The sequence below is a fragment of the Crinia signifera genome, chromosome 1 (assembly GCF_055691185.1).
Source record: "Crinia signifera chromosome 1, ASM5569118v1, whole genome shotgun sequence".
Taxonomy (NCBI): Eukaryota; Metazoa; Chordata; class Amphibia; order Anura; family Myobatrachidae; genus Crinia; species Crinia signifera.
Window position 1 is genome coordinate 374,349,574 of NC_139217.1, and position 26,188 is coordinate 374,375,761.

Here is a 26,188-nt window from a genome sequence, read left to right on the forward strand (position 1 = left end):
AAAAAGGTTGACATGAGTTTTTGAAGATTTGTCATTTTTTGAATGTTTTCATATTCATTCTCATGTGTCGACATGGACACCAATGAAGTGCCACACTTATGTCAACATTTGTGTTGACCTTTTTGTGTTTATTTTTTCTTGTGGCGATTCGCGGCATCCCCCCATCCCGCGACACCCCCCCCCCGCGCGACTCCCGCGATTCGCGGCACCTTCCACGATTCGCGCCCCCTCCATATGCCCACACACCCCTATCACTGCCCAGCTTCCTGCTCTCCTGAACCGTAACTTCCACCACTGGGGAGTCACTGATGCTGTGTTGCCCACATACCCCTATCATGCCTCATAGCCCAGCCTCCTGCTCTCATGCACCCTAACTCCCACCCAGTAGGAGGAGACACTGACTCAGGGCCACCGTCCTGTACTGCCACGCTGGACCCCCACCCACTGGCAGAAGCTGCACAGTGTCTCCCACCCTCCTCTTTAGTCCCCCTTATGCTCACACACCCCTATCACTACCCAGCCTCCTGTTTTCCTGTGTCGTGACCTCCGCCAGTGGGGAGCTGCTGACTCAAAAACACCCTACTATACTATTGCACACACACACCCACAAATGTAACTGTACCATCCACACTATCAATGTACATCTTACTCTGTAACAGCTTTTTAATTAAACAAAACAATACACACCCCCTTCCAAATCATCTGCTCACTATTTAACACATTTCACCTATAACTCAAGTTGCAATACAGGCCATCTTTCATACAATGCTAACCATATTTCCTCTGCCTCCGCCATGGCAGCCATCAAGAATGGGTATCTCCCTGCTGGGTAGTGCTTTGGAAAGGAAAAAAAGACCTCTGGCCCCTATAAGAAGGCTCCTCCTCCGAACACCAGTGTCTTTTTTTCCTTTCCGGGTAGTGCAGGGCATGTGGACACCAGCTCACCTTAGATAGAGACTGTCGCTCCCTGCAGCTGCTTTGGCTTCATGCAGAGGAGAGAGGAGCGTAAGCTCCGTGATGCCGAAGGCGGGCCCCATGGGGTAGCTATACGGCGGCGTCCAGGAGGAAGTATACGGTGGCAGGCACGGTGGTTGTCGGCTCACGCTTCCCCTGCCCCAGCTCTGTGCTAAGGGCGGGCGCCGAGTAGTGCGCGCGGCGTGTACACAGAGGAGGCGCGTCATTAGGGCGCGACTTCCGGTACGCGTCATGTCTTAGGGGCAGCCGGCGTTGGTTCCACGCTGATCTGAGGTGCGGTTTTGGCTTCCCCAAGAGACGGTAGCAAGAGAAAGGTAGCGTCTATTGGCAGATCAGGCGTGGGGGAATATTGCAGCAAGGAGGTGAGTTACAGCAAGCTGCATATCGCAAGGTGATTGGACTTGTAACGGCTCTAATAGACGGACTGTATTGTTATAGAGGCGCACTACTCATAATGGAGGAAGACAGGCAGTCTGGTGCGAAAACGGGGTGAGCTATATGTGGTGTAGGGTGTCCACATGGTGTAATGTTGTGTGGAGTTGTAGTGACTGGTGATATCTTTTAGGTCGGAGCATAGTAAGGATAAAGGGAAAAGCAAGCAGAAGAAAGTGCTTAGCAAATGTACAGCATGTGACAAAACGCTGCCGGACAAACATGTAGGGACTGTATGTGAAGGCTGTAAGGCCTCTCAGCTGTTTTCCCCGGCTCAGATGTCGAGCTTAGTACAAATGCTGAAAACAGCCCTGGCTGATACATTTGCACCTAAGGAGGATACAGGCAAGACACCCAGCAAGCGGAAAAGCTATGTGTTAAATGAGTATACTGAGGATACAACGGGTCAGTCGGCCGGCCCTAGTAATCTTGGAGGGGACTTGGATGATGAAGAGGAGGAGGATCCAGGTCAGGATAGGTCTGAATCAGACTTTAACGCCGACATGGTCGACAACCTTTTGGTCCGGATTTATAAGGCATTGGATATTGAGGACAAGCAGGAGGATGTGAGCTTGCAGGAGATGCTTTTTAAAGATAAAAAGCAGAAAACTAAAACGTTCCCCCTGTCTCAAACCCTGAGGGACATAATAACTGAGGAATGGAAGCAACTGGATAAAAGAGTGGCTATTCCGGGGAAGGTTAACAAGATGTACCCCTTTGACAAGGCGCAGGTACTCTCATGGGAGGAAGCACCGAAAGTAGATGCAGCGGTGGCGAGACTGTCAAAGAAAACGACACTGCCACTAGAAGAGGCCAACGCCTTTAAAGATCCAATGGATCGTAAGATTGAGTTGGGTCTAAGGAAACAACATCTAATTTCGGGGGCTTCTCTAAAAGCAGCGTCAGCTATGGCTGTGACGTCCAGGATAGTAAGAGGCTGGTGTCAGCAACTAGAGGGAGATATCTTAGATGAACTCGCAACTTCTGAACTGTTGAAGGTTGTGCAGGATGTGCAACTGGCAGTAGAATTCATTTGTGAGGCATCTATGGATGCGGTAAGGTTGTCGGCCAGAGCAGGGGCAGCAACGGCCGCAACAAGAAGGGCGCTATGGTTAAAACCATGGGCGGCGGACGCGCAGTCCAAAAATAAACTCCTGTCCATGCCGTTCCAAGGGGACTATTTGTTTGGCAAACAATTGGACGAGCTGGTGGCTAAAATATCAGGAGGGAAGTCGGTTTGGCTTCCCCAAGATAAGGGAGGCAGACGAGTACCTCCAGCCAAATTCGGGAGATTTCAGCCCCAGGACTATAGAGAGTCACGGGCTTATAGACCAGGGAGACCCTATAGAAGGGGATCCTGGGTATCAAGGGGCAATTTTCGTGCCCAAAGGAACAGAGATAAGTTCTCCTCCAAAAAGGAGGCACAGTGACGTCAGGTCACAAACAGTAGGGGCCAGGTTGCTGAAATTTGCAAGCGTCTGGTCCGGGACCACTGGAGACAAGTGGGTCCAAGAAGTAATATCCTCCGGGTACAAAGTGGAGTTCAACAGAGTTCCCGGAGAATTTTTTGTTCAGTCTCCAATTCCCAAGAACAGGGAGGAGAGAAAAGCCTTATTGGCAAGTTTGCAAGAGATGCTGGAACAGGAAGTAATCAGCGTGGTGCCAGAAGGGCAGGAGTTTCGGGGATGTTTTTCCCGTTTTTTTGTAGTAAAAAAAGCAACAGGAGGGTTTCGTACCATACTAGATCTGAGACGACTCAATCAGTTCATAGAGGTGAAATCCTTCAAAATGGACAGTATCAAGTCAGTAATACTGGATTTAAGTCAAAAAGACTTCATGACGTCGATCGATCTCAAAGACGCCTATTTACACGTCCCAATTTGCATAAGCCATCGAAAATATCTGAGGTTCAGGCTGATGGGCAAGAGTTATCAGTTCAACGCCCTACCATTTGGGCTGGCAACATCCCCAAGAACATTCTCCAAAGTGCTAGTTGTGTTGATAGCCGCACTAAGGCAGAGCGGGATAAGATTATTTCCTTACCTCGACGACATTCTAATAGTCGCAGATTCCGAGGAGAAGGCCCAGGAGCACACGGACAGAGTGGTGCAGTGTCTGTTGGAGCACGGATGGCTGGTGAATTACAAAAAGAGCCAACTCATCCCGGCTCAAGAAATAACATACCTGGGAGTAGTGATAAATACAAAGGAGCAAAAAATTTCCTTAACAGAGGTCAGAAGAAAAAAGCTAATTCACCAAGTAAAAAACCTGAAAAGAAAACGCGTTGCATCCTCACGAGATTACATGGAAGTGCTAGGCCTCATGGCATCAGCAATAGAGGTGGTTCCTTGGGCAAGATTCCATTCAAGAAAGCTGCAAAACTGTTTCCTTCTACAGTGGAACAAAAATTCAAAAGATTTGTCCCAAAAAATAATCCTGTCGACAAGGGCCAGGCAGGACCTGGACTGGTGGGCAGCAGGAAGCAGGCTGACAGCAGGAAGATACTTTGGCACAAAGCCACAGGTAACGCTGACCACGGACGCCAGCGAAACAGGCTGGGGAGCAACCTGCAATTATCAGGTAGCCCAAGGAAAGTGGCAACAAGACTGGAAAGAAGCTCACTCCAATCTGCGGGAAATGGAGGCGGTGGTCAGAGCCTGCAAGTGGTTTCAAAACCAACTACAAGATACAGAACTAATCGTGAGGACGGACAACCAGGTGGTAGTGGCCTATGTGAATCGACAGGGTGGCACACGAAGCAGAGCATTGATGGAAGTGGCCGCCAGACTGTTCGAGTGAGCGGAAACCTGGGTTCTGAGCATCACGGCAGTTTACCTAGCAGGGAAGGAAAACGTGGTGGCAGACCAATTAAGCAGGGTGGAGTGTCTGCCAGGAGAATGGGGCCTCAACCAAGAGGTGTTCGAAAATCTGGTGCAAAGATGGGGACGTCCACAGGTAGACCTTATGGCGACGGCAAGAAACAGGAAAGTACCCAGATTTTTTGCCAGGTTCTGGGAGCCGTTGGCAGAACAAGTAGACGCCCTGTCGGTGCCCTGGGACATAGAGAGGGCTTATGTTTTTCCCCCGATACCAGTGATCCAGAAATTACTAAAGAAACTGCAGAGGGAAAAGATAGAAGTAATAGCTATCCTGCCGTATTGGCCTCGCAGAGCATGGTTCAATACAGTCCAGAAGTTGGCAATAGACGATCCATGGAGACTACCTCCAACCAAGGACATACTAGTACAAGGAGAGGTATACAAGGAGCAGCCGGAATCGTGGAAACTGACGGCTTGGCTGCTGAAATCGGGGGTCTGAAGGCGAAGGGGTTCAGTGAAGGAGTAGTGGAAACCTTGCTGAAAGCAAGAAAGCCGGTAACCATGAAGATATACTATAGGGTTTGGAAGAAGTATGCGTATTGGGCGAAGGAGAATAAGAAGACTCCTCGCAGTGTGGTCACCATACTTTCTTTTCTTCAAGAAGGGTTACGGATGAACCTCTCCCCAAGTACTCTGAAAGTACAGGTCTCAGCGATATCATGCATACTGGATTGGGACATAGCCAAGAACAGATATGTACAAAGGTTCATGCAGGCTGTAAAGAGGATCAAACCAAAGATAAGAAGTCCGGTACCCTCGTGGGACCTGAATCTAGTACTGGGGGTACTAACAGAATCTCCGTTTGAGCCACTACAAGAAATAACCTTAAAGCTTCTGTCGTGGAAAGTGTTATTCCTAGTGGCCATGACCTCAGCTCGTAGAATATCGGAACTCCAAGCATTGTGGATAAAGGAGCCGTACTTTAAAATGTATGCGGATAAAGTAGTCCTAAGGACAAACCCGATGTTCGTACCAAAGGTGGCGTCAGAGTTTCATATCAATCAGGAGATTATATTGCCCACATTCTGCGCAAATCCGGCGAATAGTAAAGAAAGCAGGTTACACTGTCTGGACCTGGTCAGAGCCCTCTCCATTTACAAGCAAAGGACGGCCGAATTCCGTAAAGTCGACAATTTATTTATACTGTCAGAGGGAGAAAGAAGGGGGCAAAGAGCCTCTAAACAGACTTTATCAAGGTGGATTAAAAGCTGCGTGCGACAAGCATATGTCATAAGACAACAGGAGCCACCAGAAGGTTTTAAAGCACACTCAACGCGATCAGTGGCGTCGTCATGGGCAGAGAAAGGATCTGCATCACTGACAGAAATTTGCAAAGCCGCAGGGTGGGCCTCAGCGCACACGTTTACACAGCATTACAGAGTAGACGTCTGGTCTTCCGCTGATGCTAAGTTTGGGAGGAAGATCCTGAGCGCAGCAGTAAACTGAAACATGAGGAAACGTTCTATTGAGTTATGTATTATAGGGCCGGTGGCCTGTTCCTAATTTATACGTGAGTATACCCTCCCTACGAAATACAGTACTGCTTGGGCATGACCCATTCTTGATGGCTGCCATGGCGGAGGCAGAGGAAATACCGGATTATTACCTGGTAATGGGTTTTCCTCTACTCCGCCATGGCAGCGGTATTTCCCTCCCTTGAGTGAACGCTCAGGAAAGGGGGGGGGGATGTGTAATAATGATGTTCGTTTGTTTTAAAGCTGAAGAATATAAGACACTGGTGTTCGGAGGAGGAGCCTTCTTATAGGGGCCAGAGGTCTTTTTTTCCTTTCCAAAGCACTACCCAGCAGGGAGATACCCATTCTTGATGGCTGCCATGGCGGAGTAGAGGAAAACCCATTACCAGGTAATAATCCGGTATTTCTCATATACAAACAGAAGAACTGTACATCACAATATAACGAAACCTAAACCTGGCCGTACACTTGTTCGAAGGAATGAGAATCACTGTATACATTATAATGAACAGTTGTGGGTTGTTGTTTTTTTTGGGGGGGGGGGGGGTTGTGTTTTTTTTGTTTTTAAACCGATTTGAAAGATGACTGCTTTTGTTTGGATGTTCTATTGGATGAGTGTAAATACACATTTACAGTATTTGTTGATAGTGGGAGTTAACCAGACTTTCTGTTATGCAGACTGTACTCAAGGAACATGCAGAGGATGACCAGAATCTGGCAATCTCTGGGGTACCTGTGGTGTCTTGGCCCAAGAAGATTGCAAAGGTTAGTGCTAAATCATCCTCATATGCTTAAGGGCTTGGTGCAGCTTATTGAAAGGTGTATCCACTAATGCTGTATTTTCCATATCCAGTCTTAAGGGAACGTTAACACTGACCACGCTTCTAAAAATGATCATTCCAACTAGCCTACTCATTAGTTGGAAAAAAAATCTGGTAATGTATGGGAGCAAAAGCAATCGCCCATTTGCTCACAATTATCGGAGAAAGTTTGATTCAAAGAGCTTGTCTGAGTGACCGTTTCCAGTGTTTGAGAGCAAACCGCCATTGTCCTTTTCTCCCAATTAGATTTCTGTTCTAACTAGATGGCTGGTTGGAATGATTTTTTTTGCATGTGCAACCGCTTGTCTGCACATGTTTTCCATATGTCCTTGATGGACATATATGTATTGATTACAGAGTGGCACATTTTCAAAGATCCACATATGGTACTAATTATTTCATTTGTGATTCTGTGAGAAGCATGCATTGTTATGTTTCCCCGAGGGCTAGATTTGGATGCTTCTGCTCTAATACATTGCTCATTGACTTTCCTAAGAATTTAGTGTAATGTTTGAAATGGCTATTGAAGGATACATTGAAGACACTGACTGACCTGACAAATAGCCTGAGAATAACTACTGTAACCCATCCACTTCTCATTTAGGGGAGTGTATTCAATGTTCAGAGAGATAAAATGGTGAGCTAAAGTACAAACAAATTAGCTCATTGTTGGGTAATTTATCTCAAGCTTTGATAATACCTTCCTTAGCCATTTGCTTCAGGATGCAACAGTAATGCAGCATTATGTGTAAGTGCAGTAAGCATCAGTTACATGTTGGTGAAATCCCGCTGGCATTCTGCACCCGCTCAGTTCCTGTGTACTGCCCAGGAACCCTACAGGCTATTTACAAACATCTGGTATGAATGTGCGATTCATGCACCAATTAGCACATTTTCAAAAAGGCCTGTATAAACACATGGCAAACCTAAGATAAATGTATACGACTTTGTACAGGGCTCTATTTAACAAGGACGGCATTTCACAAGGAGACAGAATGTGGTAGACTGTTTTGTGAATTGGTCTACAACATTAGAGTAGAAAACCACCTTTGCCATTAGCAAGAATTAAACCAGCGTGGATGTGAGGCCAGAGACCCCATGACCCCAAAGGTAGCTTTATCTCCATACTGGCATACTCCATTCCAGACTTCTCGCCACCCTAGGCGGCAGAACCTAAGATGCAGCCTCCCCACAACCATGGTAGCTCAGTTCAGTTTCTCCACAGACCCTCACCACGGGTCAGACAGTAAATTTGCAAGAAAGAAAGGAGAAAAAGCGCACCAGTGAGTATTTTAAAAGTAACACTTTACTGAAAAATATATATGCTCACATACATCGAGTAAAGGAATTGTCAGCTTGCCAGCAATACAAGTAATTCGGCAAATCAGCGTGGTGAATAGATGGACACTGCGAGGAGGACACTGCTGGATACGGCACCCACGCCGAGTAGATCTCAACCTCCAACACCGACCACACGCAGGATACGCTGGAGAGACTCCGACAGGACAGCCACACTTGTCAGGAATCTAGCACGCCCAACTAGTTTCGACACCGGATGGACTTCTTCAGGGGGTGAAGAAGTCCATCCGGTGTCAAAACTAGTTGGGCGTGCCAGAATCCTGACAAGTGTGGCTGTCCTGTCGGAGGCTCTCCAGCGTATCCTGCGTGTGGTCGGTGTTGGAGGTTGAGATCTACTCGGCGTGGGTGCCGTATCCAGCAGTGTCCTCCTCGCAGTGTCAATCCATTCACCACGCTGATTTGCCGAATTACTTTTATTGCTGGCAAGCTGACAATTCCTTCAATCTCTCTCTCTCGCTCTCGCTCTCTCGCTCTCGCTCTCGCTCTCGCTCTCGCTCTCTCGCTCTCTCTCGCGCTCTCGCTCTCTCGCTCTCGCTCTCTCTCTCTCTCTCTCTCTTTTTTAATAATCCATGTGACCACACCAAAAAAAGGGTGGGGGTGGGGGGGGGGGGCGGTTTAAGACTAGAAAGAGTAGGTGCCAGGACATAAAGAGGAGGAGTTGTGTGTGTGTGTGTGTGTGTGTGTCTGTCCCAAAAAAAGGAACAGATCTGCCCCTCATTGCCATTATCCACTTTCCAGCTAAGTGAAAGCTCAGAAGGGGTATGCGTCATTGGGTCGACCACAGCATGTCGACAGTGCTTAGGTTGACACCTGAAATAGATCGACATGGCGGAGGTTGATAGGATTGGAAGGTCGACACAATCATTAGGTCGACAGTCAAAATGTCGACCTGAGTTTTTTGTCCCGAATGTCGACATGGACACTGTCAAAGGGTTCCCATGTCGACATTTGCTGCACTCTCCATGCTTTGGCCACTATTTTATTCTGCCACCACGCTGTAGTGGATGATAGCTTATACACAAGTACTAAATATTTTGAGCTATTTGCTTAGGGGGCTATTCTGCGTAGTGAAATCGCATCGCATGCGATTTAGCACAACACCCCCAGTATACATTTAGCACACTACAACTATCCACATAACCCCGAAGCGTGGCGAGTGGACGCGGATACGTGTCCTCCCGACCTTTTCATACCCCCACTATCCACGTCGGCGTGGAGTTGATTTTATAAATTGTGGCGAGCCACCGAGCCCGAAGTGTGGCGAACGGACGCGGATTACTTTACATGTATTCCACGTCCCCTCACAGGGATTGCAACGCTTCGGGCTCGGTGGGTCGCTGCGCTCACCACACTTTTATAACATCAACTCCGCACCGACGTGGATAGTGGGGGTATGTAAAGGTTGGGAGGATGCTTAACCGTGTGTGCTCCCCACGCTTCAGGGTGACATGGATAGTGGGGGTGTGCATGGGTGCTTTTAAAATGAAGTACTATCACATCTCATCACATGGGTGCTTATACAATGAAAAATCGCATCACACCGCAAATGGCATGCGATGCGATCTGCGGGCAGGGGTGCACTAAACATTAACTAAGGAAAATCGCATTGCATTGCACCGCAAAATTGCATGCGATGCGATGCCGCACGTATGTAAATTGAGCGCCCTGCAAATACCAAATTTTTTTTTGTAAAAACCTATTGTCGACCCTTTCACTGATTACCTTGCCATTGTCGATGGCTAAGGTTGACAGGGTTGGAAGGTCGACTATGGCAAGGTTGACATGAGGTTTTCTTGTTTTTCCCCCCGAATGTCAACCTAGTCATAGTAGACATGAACACCATCAAAGTGTACCAAATCCCCTCGCATGCTGCGCAATATTATATTCTCCCTCCATGACCTAGTGGAAGGTAGGGCATGAAATTTCACCTGTCGGCACAAAAAAACAATGTTAAAAAATTTGTGTCGACACTTTGACTGTTGGCCTAATGCTTGTGTTGACCTATTTCAGGTGTCGACCGAAGGCCTGTCAACCTTCAGTGGTCGGCCCAATGCATGTCTACTTTAATAAGGTGGACCTAATGACCATATCCCCCTCTATTGCAGGCTGCATAATGTGAAAAGTCATAAGAAGTGATGCTCTGCATTTACACCTTGGCATAATAGCCCTCCTTCTGATTGCATGTGCAGGGCTCCTGTGCAGGTGCCTTCAGATACTTGCATAGTCTCCATGGCGCTTACACAGGGGGGCTGAGTTGGCAGGGGGCTTTGCATGCAAATGCCCGTGTTTCCTGTGTTGTACACCCAAAACGCTACGCGCTCCCAGAAAACGCTGGGTGACCCCATGTGTATGGGGACAGGCACATGGCTTCCAAAGGCAGGTTGCTGACCTAACCGGATATGCAAAACCTCCATTCCTAGTGGGGCGGGTACATTTGCTGTGCAGCTGGGGGCGTTGCATGGCTCGCTAAGCAGCGAACTAACGCTGCATAGTGACAGTGACCTCCTATATCCGTTGTCCTTACTACCTGGACAGCGCAGTGACTTCAGCGTGTGGATTTCCGCAAGAAGGGAAAGCTCCTCAATTTAGTAAGCACACCTCCCAACTTTGCTAGCTGGGCCCAGGAGTGGGACATTTTGGGAGAAATATACTAAGATGTGTATTCTACTTCACTTGTGATGTTGCTATGGCCAACCAATCAGATTCAGTCTATCTTCTAGATGGTGCTAAATAAATAAAAAGTAGAATCTGATTGGTTGCCCATAGCAATATCACATGTGAAGTAGAATACACATCTTCGTAAATTTCTTCTGTTGTGCCAGAAAAGGGGTGTGGCTGAGCACCATGACCCTATGTTTGAATCATCGGCTCCCCAACTGTGCTCCCTGCCCACAGGAAGGACAGTCTCCAATTAGCCGGACTGTCCTGCTGTAATTAGACAGTTGGGAGCTCCCTAATATGGGAGTGTGCAGTAACACCTTGTTCAGCTACAGTTCATCTAAAAAGCTATGCTTTGGCCTTGCTCTTTCTATTAAAAGTAGCAAAAGAACACTGAGCATAATGGCTAATAAAGAACACACAGTTATCACTGTAAATGTAGTAAGATGTAGATTTAATGTAGCAACATAATAGCAGGCTTACACTAAAAACACAATGTTAAATAATATGTATTCCGATACACTACCAAAGCAAAAAATTAATCTCCCCTACATACACATGCAAAGATGTGGAAAATGCACTTAGGGATGCTAAAACCTAGTGTAGGTAATTACCAGGTAAAATGGCTTACAGAGTGTATGTGTGAAAATGGTGGTATGGTTACACAGGGTGATGTCATTGGTACATATATAACATATATGCTATACGTGTGATAAGTTTCTGTGTGGTTGATATCTGCAGCATCCTAGGTGCTATGGTGAGCAGGCTGTCACACACACGATGCAGGGGGAGGAGGCTCATTAGCCATTGTGCTGCTGCTGGGAGAGCGGAGTCTCCAGGCACCGGCAGCGCTGTGTGTTCTGGAAGCACAGCCCAGCGCACACGTTCCCGGCTGCCCGCACACAGCCTACCTGCTGTCCTCCATCCTCCGCCAAGCCCCGGGCGCTGATTGGTGAGCAGCAGGTGGCAAACCCTTTCCTGGGCCGAGCTCATGAATAGCCAGCAGCCTAGCAGCCCTCCTCCCCTTTGTGCAAGCAGTGTGTTCCTCCAGCGGCAGCCCTCCTCCTCCTCCGCCTCCTTCCACTGCCCGTGCAGGCTCCGTAGTCTGCAGCAGCGGCGTCCCTGCTTTATGTCACACTGGGCCCGGAGGAGGAGAAATGGCCCTTTCTCTGAGCAACGATGAGGAGGAATACGATTCTGAGCAGGATCAGGTCGGTGCCCGTGTGCTGCCCTCCGATCAGCGCGCTGTGGGGAACGGGGGGCTAGTTCAGGAGGAATTGGCGATGGGGGAGGGACTTAACATGGGCAATTAATGATCAGTCGCCTTCACTGGGGCTTTCCGTTCTCTGTGTATCTATGCCATTTATTCCAGCAATTTTCTGATCCTACTGTACAGTACTGTGGTGCTGCCGTAACGTCACACTGGTAATGCCTTCACATGTCCCTCGTAAAAATGGTTGTGTGTGTGTATATCGATCATGTTAGGCAGTGCTGCTATTCGTGGGCATGTGAATCTCCCGTCACTGGCACACATCAGCTATGTGAATATTTAATGAGGCCCAGTTCATCATTTAGAATCAGGATGTGAGCAGCATTGCTTACACATCCAGTGATATTTCCTTAGCTAAAGGCATGTGGCATCACTTTATGTTAAAGTCTGACATAGGCCATATACTGTGGGTTAGTGTGATCACTTCTGCTTAACTCCCTTGAGTGCCACAGGAATTTGTCAAAATAGGTGTGAAAATGGTCAAGCAAAACTTTTTTATTAACCCTTTGAGTTGCTGTGAGAGATCCACAAAATATCCGTTAAAAATGCCAGCGTCACACACAGTGACAATTTTTTTTGGGGTGCAATATTTAAACTAACTTCGATTAATTGATTGTGCTGCATTTATTTATACTAAGGGACAGTCGCTGTGAGCGATGCTGGCATTTTTAGTGGATATTTTGAGGATCGCTCACAGCAACGTTGGCACTCCAAAGGGTTAAACATTGAAGGTCTGAAATTCTTGGCTTTAAGTTGGCTACGCACTATGCGATATGCTCAGCCAATATGACCTTTAACGATTTGCCTTGCACTCCCCAGAGCTCCATACTAAACAATATTGTTATCATGCATATCGTTAGAAATGATCTCATCGTGTTTAGCCAGCTTAAAGCCCGGTACACACTATCCAACTGGAGGCGCCTATAGTTTACGAGAGCGTGCGCATGTTATGTTAATATTGTTCAGTGACATTGTTCAGTGACATCACTGGGGCAGTTGCTGTGCATTCAGCCGCTGATTATATACAGTAGTCCGATTAAGCTACATGCACAGATATATGGGATAGGATGGGAAGGGGGGGGGGGGCGTGTGTATCATTATTGGGCATACAAACTACACATTTTGTTTAATGCTATGTATCAGAAGGCCACTTCTAAATGCTACCTGAAAACAAAAACATTCAGTGTGTATGGGACTTTAACCTTGACCTTGTACAGACACTTAAGATAATAAGAGATGTGCACCAACAAGAGATGCAGGCAGTGCTCCAGCTGAGCACATACAGCATGTACTAGATTGTACAATATAGTCACTTTCTCTAGTATGGGCTGATATCCTTTCCTGTGTACAGTATGTTCACAGCATCCTTGATTTACGTTTGTGCCCAGAGTTTTAGGAGACATTTATAACTGGGGTTGTAAAGTTTTGTGTAACACGTTGAAACCCGCACCATTAAAAGATATATTTACTGTACACCTGTTTTTATAGTGTGTTTTTAATCGCCAATATTTCTCTAATACCACTTTTGCATTACAAACCCGGGTCCGACATGGGATTTTGAACTTGGGTCTGACCCTTTCACACTGAACCTGTGTCACCCATGAAAACACTGTGACCCATGTTTATCCCTGGTTGAAATGCCGGGTTGCTCGATCTGGGTTATTAATGCTATGTGCCTACTTGTCTACTTTTGTGTAAGGATCCATATGTCTTCCATACAAAACATTTATAGATGTGTGTCTTTAATTGTATACCCCCGGCTTGTTGCAGAGTCAGAGATTCACAGTGAAATAAAATAAACACTAGTTAGATAAAGCACTAGTTGGTACTGCAAACATATTTTTGACTAAAATGTAATGATGTATTGTATTATACTTAGAATCTCTCTATTTCTTACTTACAATTAGCAGGATAAAAAAAATTTTTTTTTATTTACTGTGACTTTTGAAGTAATCTTAAATATATATTTGTATGGTCTAGAACCGTGCTGTGGGACGGCCAAAAGGGAAAATTGCCACCTCTCCTGCAGTAAAGTTGTCTGCGAACAGGACCAGTGCTGGCGCCCGCCGGAGACGTACGCGCTGTCGCAAGTGTGAGGCCTGCTTACGCACCGAGTGTGGGGAGTGTCATTTTTGCAAAGACATGAAGAAGTTTGGAGGACCAGGACGAATGAAACAATCGTGTATCATGCGGCAATGTATAGCTGTACGTAATGTCTCTTGTGTAAGGATGCTTGTATGGATTTTTTTAACTGTCTTTCTATTTACCCTTCTACTCTTCAATGCAGTTTCTATCAAACTGTTACATAAAACAATCTATCTTGTATCTTAGCTTATAGAAGTGATTTGCATTTAAAAATAAGAATTCTTAATATACTGCTTCATGCCATCAGTACTTAATTAACAGTTCTTGCTGTCGTCAACATCCATGCCCATTAAAATAGTTGTAGCTTCACTGGGTCACTTTAGATTAGGATGCAGAGAAAAGCATTGCCGGCTGCAGTTTAAATAATACTTAGTGGTTGTCCTCTGTTCATCTTTGGGGCGATATTAGCCAGTATCGCTGACTAAATGGACGATAAGTGAACATATAGGACGTGTTTTTTGTGTATACAGGGCGATAAATCGATAGTAGCGTGCTCCCACAGCTAGCCTTTAATGCTGGCAGGAGCATGTTCCTGCAATTTTGACTCTTCAATCAAAACTAAAATGGTGCGATATGGTTGCTGAGCAATAATAAGCCAAAATTGCTCAACGACCGTATTGCAGCATATGTACACACCTTTACATTTACAGTTCCTAAATCCATGCTCTTATTGAGCATTCTATTGGTAAGGCCCCTACAAGTATTTTCCCTGGATCCCCCATAAACTTTAATTGGGCCCTGCAAAAATTCTCTTTTAACTTGAGTCCTTTTGAAGAAAGATCGCTATATAAATAGAATTTATTATTCTCAACGGTGTACTCTTAAAACATTCAGGAGTTAGTCACTGCACTATGACATATGTATATCAAACTCCATCACATACTGCGATTCATTGGCACAAATCCCCACTAGGCGAAGCATACGTTTTGGAACTGGTTTACCAGCAAAGATAGCTGTATTCATAGATTGCCTCTTGCATGTTAATGTAGTCTTCCTTTCATTTTAGCTACATTTCATGTAGTATTATCAATGTACATGTGACTTATACTTTTCTTTTTGTACCTCCCCTTTTTCTTCCATTTCTTTTTTTTTTTCCGTTTAGCCTGTGCTGCCTCATACAGCTGTTTGCCTAGTGTGTGGAGAAGCAGGAAAGGAGGACTGTGTAGAAGGACCAGAAGCAAAATTTAATGTAATGCTGATGGAATGTTCCATCTGTAATGAAATAATCCACCCAGGATGCCTTAAGGTAAGAGCCAATAGTGCACAGTTGTATTTAGTGTATTAGCTCTCTCCAGATATGTGCAGCATGGATGGCCATGCAATAAACGCTGCACTTTTTCAGATATTACTAAAGTAGATACATTGTTTTTTAACATTATTCATTTGTGTAGCATAAGAATTACAGTTGATCAACCTTAATTTCTGCTAGCACAAATCCTATTTTATTTGGCAGGGTTCCATGGTTAATAGTCTTGCAGAAAATTTCAATTGCTTTCTGTGGCTATAATTAGTTTTTATGCAAGTGCCAACATCTGTTCTGCTGCTTCAATTTATCTGATACAAACAGCCTAAATAATGCAGTAATCATGACTTCTGCTATATGAAAGGACCTTTATAATGCTGATGCAGTGTTTGTTTTCAGCTGTCTTGTCAAGCTGAATTACTTTTTTTTTTTTTTCCCTTTGATATTGTTGGTAAACTACAAAGCTAAGATGTGTCTTGGAAGTTCTTTCAGTGTACAGTCCCTTAGCAGATATTTTACACTGAAATAAAAGCTTTTGGTTTTGTTAACATACTGACAGAAAAGTAAGGCCCATGGGTGTTCTAAACCAGCATCCACTTTTCTGAGCATTGTCTTACCACCAGTTTATCCACACTGGCATTTTTTGTTAAAAATACATTGCTCCGTCAGAAATGTTGGTGGCCTGGGACTGACAAAATAGGCAGGGCCCCTTTCCTCTTCTTGAACCCCCGGCTTGCCTGGTGATACCTCTGGTGTCGGCAGCACTGACCGCATTACTCAACCTCTAGATTGCTTCAAGGGAAATGTGAACTTTATTTCTGACAAATTATACTTCATAGACTCCAGTCCTGATCCCCTTTTCTGTCTGGGCCCGGGACTAAATTCCCTGCAGTCTCCACATGATGATGGCTAGGGCATTGCTCTACTAATGCATGCATGCAACATTTCATATAAAGATAATGTCTTAAATTGTTTAAGATTAACAAAGGGTCAATGTTGTGGATGTTCCAGAATCTGTCTCTCCTAGATAGAACTTGCCTTTGGGCAGTATTCAATGCTTTTTGCGAGCTTTCACAACTTGCATCGTCCGTATTTAACTGACCCCCCTGCACACGCTGTTTCCACCTTGCTGGGTTTTTACAGAGATGTGGAAATGAAGTGAGCAGCCGCCAAAACAGCGAGGCTCGTGGCTAAATGCAGCGGGCTTCCTGCAATAGCAGCGAACGGTGAGCGGCCGGCGCGGGGATTAAACGGCAAGGGTGGCTTGTTTCCACCGTTCAACTCCCTTGCCAGCCACATTGAATACTGCCCTTTGTGTCCACTATTTTTGTCCAAACAAAACATTAACCTCCTGTCTGCAGAGAAAGTGTCCAGTTCTCTTGCATCTGCAAATCCTGGAATTCCTGTCCACATTTCTGGTTTGATTTCTCACTATTATTGTCAAGTAAATCTGAATGAGCTACCTTCCATTAATGGATATTGTGTGTTTTTGTGTAAGCTTGTGCAACCCTTGTTATGCTGTGGGAATTTTCTGCTGTTAATGGCTCATTTACAATCTGGTGTAAAATTCTATTCAGTAGTGTATTGCGCATTTAAGGTGATGACTGTTTTTGACTTTCTGTTTAAGGAACAGACTAGATGGTTCTTATTTACCATCACATTTTGTGTGTCTGTTCCTCTTGAGACTAGTTAAATGTGGTGTTATTCATTCTTTTTTAATATGTGGAAGAGGTTTAAAAAAGGCTTTTTCAAGTGTATCAGTAATTATCCCTAACTAATTGCTGTCCTAAAATGCATGTACATTTACATGATAAAATGAATGTGTGAAAGGCTCCAAGTAACTACATTTACATGTGAACACTTTGTATTTTTACATGTGTATTGCCTCTTAAGAATATATTTACTAAAGTTTGTGTCACATTCTAACTGATCTGTACTAAAAATTTTGCTGTGTAACCCCCCCAACAATATATTTCCATCATATCCATTCCTCACACGGGGGGAAATTTACTAAAATGGGAGTTCTATTTCTCATAGGATGTTGCCATGCGCAACCAGTCAGACCTATTATCTTCTAGAATGTGCTAAATAGAATCTGATTGGTTGCCCATAGCAACATCCCATGTGAAATAGAAATCCCGTCTTCATACATATCCCCCACTTTGTCTGGTTATCTCCCTTCATTTTCAGTCATACACTGTTGTGTTCAGTTATTGACTCCCTTAATGACTTCCACTTTTGCGGTGCTTCGTCCATGGCTCGTAAATCCACATTTCCTAGTGTTGTGTTTTGAACGAGCTCCTGCTGACCTGACTTACCTTTATTTCCGTCCCCAGCATCTTCCAACTTCGTTCTCACACAGTCATGGTCTCACTATTCCTAGCTAACCTCATCTCCACTTTATCTAAGCCCCTTTTATCCATATCAAATAAATAGCTTTAAAGGGTGCGAGTTGCTGTTTCTTCAGTGGTAAAATGGAGGTAACTGCGCAGCATCTTGCACCCCTCACGGCCTGCTCCAAGCCCATATTTGCTAAATATTTCTCGCAACTTATGACTCTGAAAGCAGTTTTCAACGTCTCGGTTTGCCGTAATGTACAGCTGTGGCTATCCTAACGCGCTCCCGCAATTAACAATTGGTTTTCCCCATTGGCCCTACATTTAAAGTTTATCTTTCCAGCCGGCCAACTATTAAGCTGGTTGAAATGAAAACCTGTAATGTATGGAAGTAAACCATGAGAAGTAATTTTCTGCCAAACCCCAGAAAACAGATTGAAGATTGTCTTTTGGTACATTACTAGTTGTCTGGTTAGAAAGAGAATCTTAAGATATGTGTGTGGCCATGTTAAGCTGGGTATGCACAACGCGGTGATGCCGCTGATCCGATAAATGCTCCAGTCTGACTAAGTGATTATCGGAAAATTGTGCACGTGTACACACTGAGCAATTTATTGCTCAGTGTGTACTTTATTTTGTTCTCTAAAATTGTATTATTGTATTCACCCATAAGACCTAGCTATCCTCTGGTTCTCTAACTATTGTGAAAATGCACATGGTAGCATGCAATTCCACAGGGCATGCTGGGAAATGGTGTTTCACAAAATCTGAAGAGCCACAGGTTGGTTAAAGACCCCTACACACTAGAACAAATTTTTTGTCCGATTTCCGACCGATCGTCCAATATATCGACCGTTTTTTACAGATAATCGTCAATAACCGGCCGATTATCGATAGAAATCGGCCGATATATAGGATGATCGGCCGGAAATCGGACAAAAAATCGTTCTAGTGTGTGGGGTTTTATTGGTTACAAATGCACAAATACTTCTACATACACACTACCCAGTTGTCTGGCTGATCAGCCAGACACTTGTAACAAAAAAAACTGGATGGTGTGTACCTACAGTAGCGTAAGCCCTGCTGTGTCTGCTCCCTGCTTGATGATCCTCCCCTCTCATTTGCAAATGTCAGCTCAGTTGATTGCTTTCCCCACAATGTGTCTTGTTTACACAACTCAATTGTCAATCACTCAATGCTGTTTTAAGTTATGCTGCTTTCCCACTGCAGACCCGTTTTAGTTTACAGGTAATCTTAAATGGTATTTAGCATTCCCACTGCAGCAGATTACAGTTTCAAATGCCATTTAAGTACCATTCCCATTGCAGGTAAAACGTTTTAGCTCTTCAAAACGTTTAGTGCCTGTGACAATGGGTCAGGCCTGTCTTTCCTTGTTGAGATATATATATATATATCTATCAACAAGGATAGACAGGCAGCTTGGAGGGGGTAGAGGGGGGAAGCTGTCCCCGGGTGCTGTGGGGGTAGAGGGGGGAAGCTGTCCCCATGTGCTGCGGGAGGAGGGGGGTCCCTGCTGCTGCTGAGGGGAGAGGGGGTACCTGTCAGCCTGACACGGCGCTGCCGCTGCTGTATCTCCCCCCTGGCGGCCGGTCCTTGCGGCGTATGTACAGTCAGTGTCGGCGGTCCCTCTGGCGCAGGGGAAATAAGTACTATTTCCCCTGCGCCAGAGGGACCGCCGACACTGACTGTACATCCGCCGCAAGAACCGGCCGCCGGGGGGGGAGATACAGCAGCGGCAGCGGCCGCCGGGGGGGAGATACAGCAGCGGCAGCGGCCGCCGGGGGGGGAGATACAGCAGCGGCAGCGGCCGCCGGGGGGGAGATACAGCAGCGGCAGCGCCGTGTCAGGCTGACAGGTACCCCCTCTCCCCTCAGCAGCAGCAGGGACCCCCCTCTTCCCGCAGCACCTGGGCACATCTTGCCCAGCGCTGCACGCTGTGGACCCGCTGCGGGTGCCTGCACCCGCAGCGGGACGGGCGTACCGCCGGGCTGAAAGTGGTTAATCTTTCAGCCCGGCAGCGTACACACACGGAGATGATTGCTGAAAAAAATCAGCAATCATCTCTACCGTTTAAAGATGCATTCCCATTGCATCTTAAACGGTAGATTACCGTGCAAAACCCTGCTCTGAAAACGGGTTGAAATACCGTTTAACTTTAAACGGTATTTCAACTCTGGCGCTTTCCCACTGCAGCCTTAAACGGTATTTTGCCCTCAAAAATCTGCAAAATACCGTTTTAAGGCTGCAGTGGGAAAGGGGCATCAAAGACTACATTAACCCTTTACTTTGTTGTGCCTGGCTGTAGCACTGTTTTCCATTCTCATTCATTCCTGCTCGCTCCATACTCAGCTGATTACACAGTAGACAATAATATAAATATTTTGATGGATTTAATGATCAAATGTTATTGTCTAGTGCTGGGGTAGCCAACCCTAGTCCTCGAGAGCTACCAACAGTGCATGTTTTGCAGGTCTCCTCACAGAATCACAAGTGAGCTAATTAGCTCCATCTGTGTATCTTTTAAAATGTGTTAGTGATTAATGAGTGCAGCTGTGCAGCAGCTAGGTTTTCTGGAAAATGTGAACTGTTGGTAGCTCTCGAGGGCTAGGGTTGGCTACCACTGGTCTAGTGTATATACACTGTGGCTGGTGAATCGAGCTTGCGCCCATCATCCACCATCATCTATCGTCATCTGCACATGCAGTACAAAGGAGAACATAGCGAGCAAGGGCTATGCTGTGGATTGCAGAATGGCCCTTGCTCCATTACTGCCGGCATCAGCCCTTGCCTATGTCTGTTTCTTGGCTGGATACATACATCGCAGAGTGTGAACCCAGCTGTTAAGTCACTATATGGATGCCTTCTCTTGTCCTTCTGCTGTGTCTTGTTCTGGAATTCTCCTCTATACCACTGTAGTGTTCCCTCTAGAAATGAGGGCGGGCAGGGCGCCGCAGCGCAAGGGGGGCAGACCGGGCCCGCCAACGTCACAACTGTGGGTGGTCCCGGGCAGCGACGTCTCAAAAAGGGGCGTGCCCGGGTGCGACGTCGCAAAAAGGGGCGGGCCCGGCCGACTCCGTCACTAAAGGAGGCGGTGCCGGCACCGCCGAAGTTACCGTGCTGCCAGGGAAGCGATGGGAATCGCCGTCTAAGGCGGCGCTGCGCTTCCCTGTGCACACAGCCAGGGCAGGCACCACGCTGTTTTAGCGGGGCGCTGCTAGCAGGGCAGGGCGCATTTTGCCCTGTAAAAATCGGGCAGGGCGCAGCGCCCCGCTAAAACAGCCTAGCGGGAACACTACACTGTAACTTACCCCTGCAATTTCTAGTTCCCGGCTCCCACTTTCTCTAAACAAACCTATGTTTCTGCTGGCTATTCTGGTGCCATATGTCAAAACTTACCAATGCTCTTTGCTTCACAGCTGTTCATGGGGGGGGGAGGGGGGGAGATCATGCTTTGGCTGTGGGACCTTATGTAAAAAGTGTCCCCCGGATGTGCTAAGACAGCACTGGCTATTTCAGCCCTGTGCTGGTTTCTGAAATACAGGGGACCCCCTACTTCTTTTGTCCCCTGTATTTTGGGAACCAGCACTGGGCCAAGAGCCTGGTGCTGGCTATAGAAATACTGGGGAACACCAGCTTTTTTCACTTTTTTCACTCTGTATTTCTGTAACCAGGACCGGCTCAATGAGCCTAGGGCTAGTTATAGCCGGGGGGGGGGGGGGTTTCCCCCCCCCCCATTAATTTATTTTTCTACTATTTACACTTTAGAAGCCTGCAAATGGAATGGGATAATTGGATAGACATACATTAGGCCGACCACTGAAGGTTGGCACAAGCATTAAGTCGACATGGGTTTTTTTTTTTCACTTTTTTTTGTCCCGGATGATGATGACATGGACACTCAAAAGTGCGCCACATCCCCTTGCATGGCCGACTGGGATCGGCTGTAATTGTCCGAAAATACAAATGGGGAATACAGCACATTTACTTAAGCTACCATATTCTTCAAATTCATATTTGATGGCGAATCTGTGGGTTGCCAGCATTGTACCGATCAGTGTGATGCTTCTCTGTGTAAAAAAGCCATGCAAACGGGGTAAACCATTCGCAATCACTCACCATCGAAATGGATTTCGCCCTGTTTGCAGCTGCCAAGTAAATCTACACTTACCCAGTGCTGTGATGGCCCTGACTTCAGTGGCCCTCCCTCCCAACAGCTGTGCAACGCCTGCATTTTCTGAGGCAATCCAACAAAACACAGGCCCGCCGGCTGTCAGTCAACTTGCAAACAAAGCCAGCGATGACTAGCCACGTGTACATGGACGGCTCACACAGCGTACCGTGCGCATGTGTGGCCGACCGATAATCAGCTGGACTGTGAATTCTCAGGCTGGCCAAACAACAGGTCTGAATCGGCCCATAGGTAGGGCAGCTACTAGCTTCTTTTACATAGCTAGAAATAGCCCTATTTAGGCCAGCCTCCCTAGCACCCTGTAGTACAGCCCATCAGGTAAATTGCCCTAGTGTATGGCCACCTTTCGTCGTTTTGGAACTGTGGTCTTGCTGGGATTTGCAGTTCCAGTACCAATTTCCAAATGTTTACTTTCAGACAAAGCCAGGCAACATCCAGATCCCATTTGCTAATGTGGTTATAATATTTATTTCTGTGTTCATTTGTTGAGTTGTGATCATGGTTACCTGTGTTCAGTGTTCAGCATTCAGCAGGGTCCACCGCGTAGCGTCGGTTGTCTGTGAATCTTGAGTAGTGCAATGTAATGTATGGTAAACCTTAAGCTGCTGATAGTGTTTTGGGTAAATGCAGGAAGTAGGCATTCTGTCAGCAGGAGCAATTCTTCAGTTAGTATATTTTTAACGTGTATATTCCTGCAGATAAAGGAATCAGATGGTGTGGTGAACGATGAACTTCCAAACTGCTGGGAATGTCCAAAATGCAACCATGCTGGAAAAACTGGGAAAGTGAGTTTATAGTAACTGCACGTCTGTGACGTGTACTGCCTGTTATATTTGGGTGATGTGTGTATGCTGCTTCAGTGCTGTCAGCTGATGTGACTTTTTTCTAACTGCAGGAAGTGCAGCAAATGTTCATCAGACACCAGTACACACAATTTGTGTGTGTGTGTGTGTATGTATACTGTATGTATGTATGTATGCATGTGTGTGTGTTTGTTTGTTTTTCCAGGAAAAATATGGTTTGCCTCTGTACCGAACATAGATGCCGTCTTCAGTTTTATGAAGCAAAAGGGTGTACTGCGACTTTTGAATCACCGCGTGTGTGTATAGATATATTGATAGATATATAGTGTGTATATTGAGCTTTCCTTTAAAAGTAGGCCACATCTTGCCAATACAAGTGTTGTCTGTGTATACTTAGTGATTACTACAGAATTTATGAGTAATTGTTCGTATTTAGGCATAAGATATAAAGTCGCTTTTGTATTTTCATTTTTTTGGCCTACAAGCAAAAAAGAGGCCCAGGATTTAAATACGCTTCCAACCTGCCTGGGTCCCTGCTTAAGGAGCAGAAGATGAATCGGGATAACAAGGAATTAACAGAACTGGTGAAAAAGAAAGGAGACCGGGAAGAGACCCCTAGGCAGAATCTTGAGGAGCAACCCAAAAAGAAGATCATAGAAGGGATTGTTAAACGGAAGCCTGAGGATGGCCCCTTTAAGAGGAAACGGCCGCTTGAAAAGAATCCAGATCCTGCAGTCAGGAAACGGGTGAGTGGCACAATTAGGTAAGATTACAGATTGGCTATTTTAAAATAATTTTATGGAATTTATAGAAGGGAGAAATAAGCAACTGCTGGATTTAGTGATAACGAACTTGTAGTTGCTGCATTCTACGGTACACTAGAGCGCTTCCTGGCAGGTGGAAAATGTAAAACCGCACTTCCGATGAGCTCAAGACAAATTGTGCCTCAGAGGGTGTGGATCAGTTGATCAGCAGCAAGTTGTTAGACAGTCATTAGGTCGACAGCGTCGTAAGGTCAACATGGATTAGATCGACAGGGGGATTCCCTTTTTTTTTTTTTACCCGAATGTCGACACAGACACAGGTTAATGTGCACCGCTTGCGCTCGCCATGCTTCGGGCTCTGTGCCTCGCTGTGCTCGGCACACTATTTTATTCTCCCACCATGCCCATGTGGATGGTAGGGTATGAAATACCACCCGACGGCACATGTCTGCTCAAAGTGTGAAAAACCCCATGTCGACCTCACCCATGTCAACCTAATGACCCTGTTGACCTAACCCGTGTCAACCTAGACTCATGTCGACCTCCCTGCATGTCAACCTAGACACAGGTCGACCTAAATGCATGTTGACCTAATGGTGTCGACCTAATGACTGTCTAACAACTTGCTGGTGACCCAATGACCATATACCACCTCAGACAAGTCACACTAATGTTTTGTAGCTTGAGTGATGCTAACTGTACTGTATATTGTAGACCAGATGAATGGTTTCAGACCTGATGGTTATTTAGCAATTCTCTTTTTAAACCTCTGACCAACTTTTAGAAGGTTGACTGCATTTGCCAATATCTAGTATGGAAAGCCACTTAAGACAGTAGTAGTAGTATAATAGTAGTATTTTTATGCTAAATGTAATAAACATATTTTAATGTTAATTTATTGCTTCTCTGTAGTTGAAACTTGGGAAAGAAGAGAAACTCTTCAAGAAAAAGGTACATTTAATGTAGAAATTTGATTACATCTATTGATCATATCCAAAATTAGTATCAGTCAAAAGCAGTACATGTGCTAGTTTTGTTTCTTGTATGCCATTACGTTGTATGATTAATGTAACGCAGAATACACTTTTGTGCAATAGAAAGGGCTTCAGTGCAATGCTCTGGTTTGGACGCACAGTTCTATTGATTTCTAGTTTTTTTTTGTTTTTTCTAAAGGTCCATACACACTGGGCGACTATGCCCCCGGAGGGGGGAGGACAGCGTTGCATAGCGGAGCAAAGCCATCCTGAAAGCTGCTCATCTGCTGGTATAACCAGCAGATGAACGGCTTTCTCTGCAATGTTGTGGGAGCGCGCAGCACCGCTCATCGCCGGGCCATACACACTGGGCGGCTTTGAGCTGAAAGCCGCTCAAACCTGCTGTTTTGATTAACTTTCACCTCAGTCGCCCAGTGTGTATGGGCCTTTAGTCAGAAATGACTGGTTGACCCAGCATAAATGACCCTGATGATATAGGTCTTTTAAAATGTGTTAGTCAATAATGAGTGCACCAGTGTACCTGCGCGGTGAGCTGGAAAACGTGAACTGTTGGTAGCTCTTGAGGACTGGAGTTGGCTATCCCTGAGTTAGACTGTTATTTAATAATATCTATGTAACTTCAGGATATTTTGTTGAATTTTTACAATTGCTAAAAAGTATTAAAATTAGATTTATGTTTTTTATAGGATAGTCCCATAGCATCTATGGGTTTCCTGAGTAAAGCCGGAAAGTGTTTGTGTGAATTTTATAGCAAGAGGATATTTTCCATAAAATTGTAAATCATGATATATTCTGCATACATGGATTGCAGCTTTGTGTTTTAAGGATATGCGCTGATGAAAAGTTGGTCATGATTTTACCTTAAATTCAGTTGTGCCAGTGTTCATAGAGGAAATGGTACTTGTGTATTATCACGGCGCCCACGATGTTGATCGTAGCACATTGCATGCATCACGTCGGTACGCTTCCTCCGACCTTTTCATACCCCCACTAGCCACGTCGGAGCGGAGTTGATTTCAGATAGTGTGGTGAGCCACTGAGCCCGAAGCATGGCGAGGGGACGCGGATGACTTTACATGTGTTCCGCGTCCCCTTGCGGGGCTCGCCACGCTTCGGGCTCGGTGGCTCGCTGCCCTCGCCACACTATCTAAAGGTCGGAGGACGCGTACCGCCGCCCCTCGCGGGCTTGCCACGCTTCGGGTTCTCGTTGATAGTGGGGGTCACGTTGACAGTGGGGGTCACGTTGACAGTGGGGGGGGGGATTTAACTTTCTGGGGGCATTTAACATGGTATGCACCCATCACGGTGCTTGTACAATTAAAAATCGCATGCAATCGAATCGCATGCCTTTTGCTGGCATGTGATGCGATATTTAATTGTACATTTTGGCTTTTTCATGCGAAAATCACATCGAGTACCCTATTTAGTGGTATGCGATGCGATGGGCGCCATGATAATACACAAGTACCGAGGAAACTTTCAGCAATAGTCGCACAAGTGCTTAGTTTATAGCACTTGTATATCCCACATTCTCATATTTGCCGACCATTCAGATCATATGTGCACCAAAACGCATTCGCTACCGCAGAAACAACTAAAGTCTTATGTCCAATAAAAAAAAAAAAGATTTGCTTAATCCCAAAATTTAAGAGCAGGAGAAAGCGATAAAGAAATCCTCTTTCTGCCTCAGTGGAATGTTTGTGAATCACTAGTGCTTGTGACCATCGTTATCTGTTTGCACCTGACCACCCACAAATTATTTTCTCAGGTGTGGATCCAGGAGTGCGGCCACTTTTAAATATTAAACATACCTTTTACCTCTG

General features: G+C 45.7%; 1 protein-coding gene across 9 annotated transcripts in view; it reads left to right on the forward strand.

Moving 5' to 3' along the window:
• Positions 1-26,188, forward strand: part of KDM2B (lysine demethylase 2B) — a 139,384-nt gene that overhangs the window by 97,213 nt on the left and 15,983 nt on the right. For 5 of the 9 annotated variants that reach the window (XM_083151348.1, XM_083151354.1, XM_083151355.1 and 2 more), the window contains 6 exons: positions 6,440-6,526; positions 13,850-14,092; positions 15,117-15,260; positions 22,502-22,588; positions 23,083-23,352; positions 24,283-24,321. In XM_083151348.1, coding sequence (XP_083007474.1) covers positions 6,440-6,526; positions 13,850-14,092; positions 15,117-15,260; positions 22,502-22,588; positions 23,083-23,352; positions 24,283-24,321 — 870 coding nt within the window. Of the gene's footprint in view, positions 1-6,439; positions 6,527-11,490; positions 11,811-13,849; positions 14,093-15,116; positions 15,261-22,501; positions 22,589-23,082; positions 23,353-24,282; positions 24,322-26,188 lie in introns of those variants that run through there. The other 4 variants (XM_083151349.1, XM_083151351.1, XM_083151353.1 and 1 more) reach the window with 4 other exon arrangements.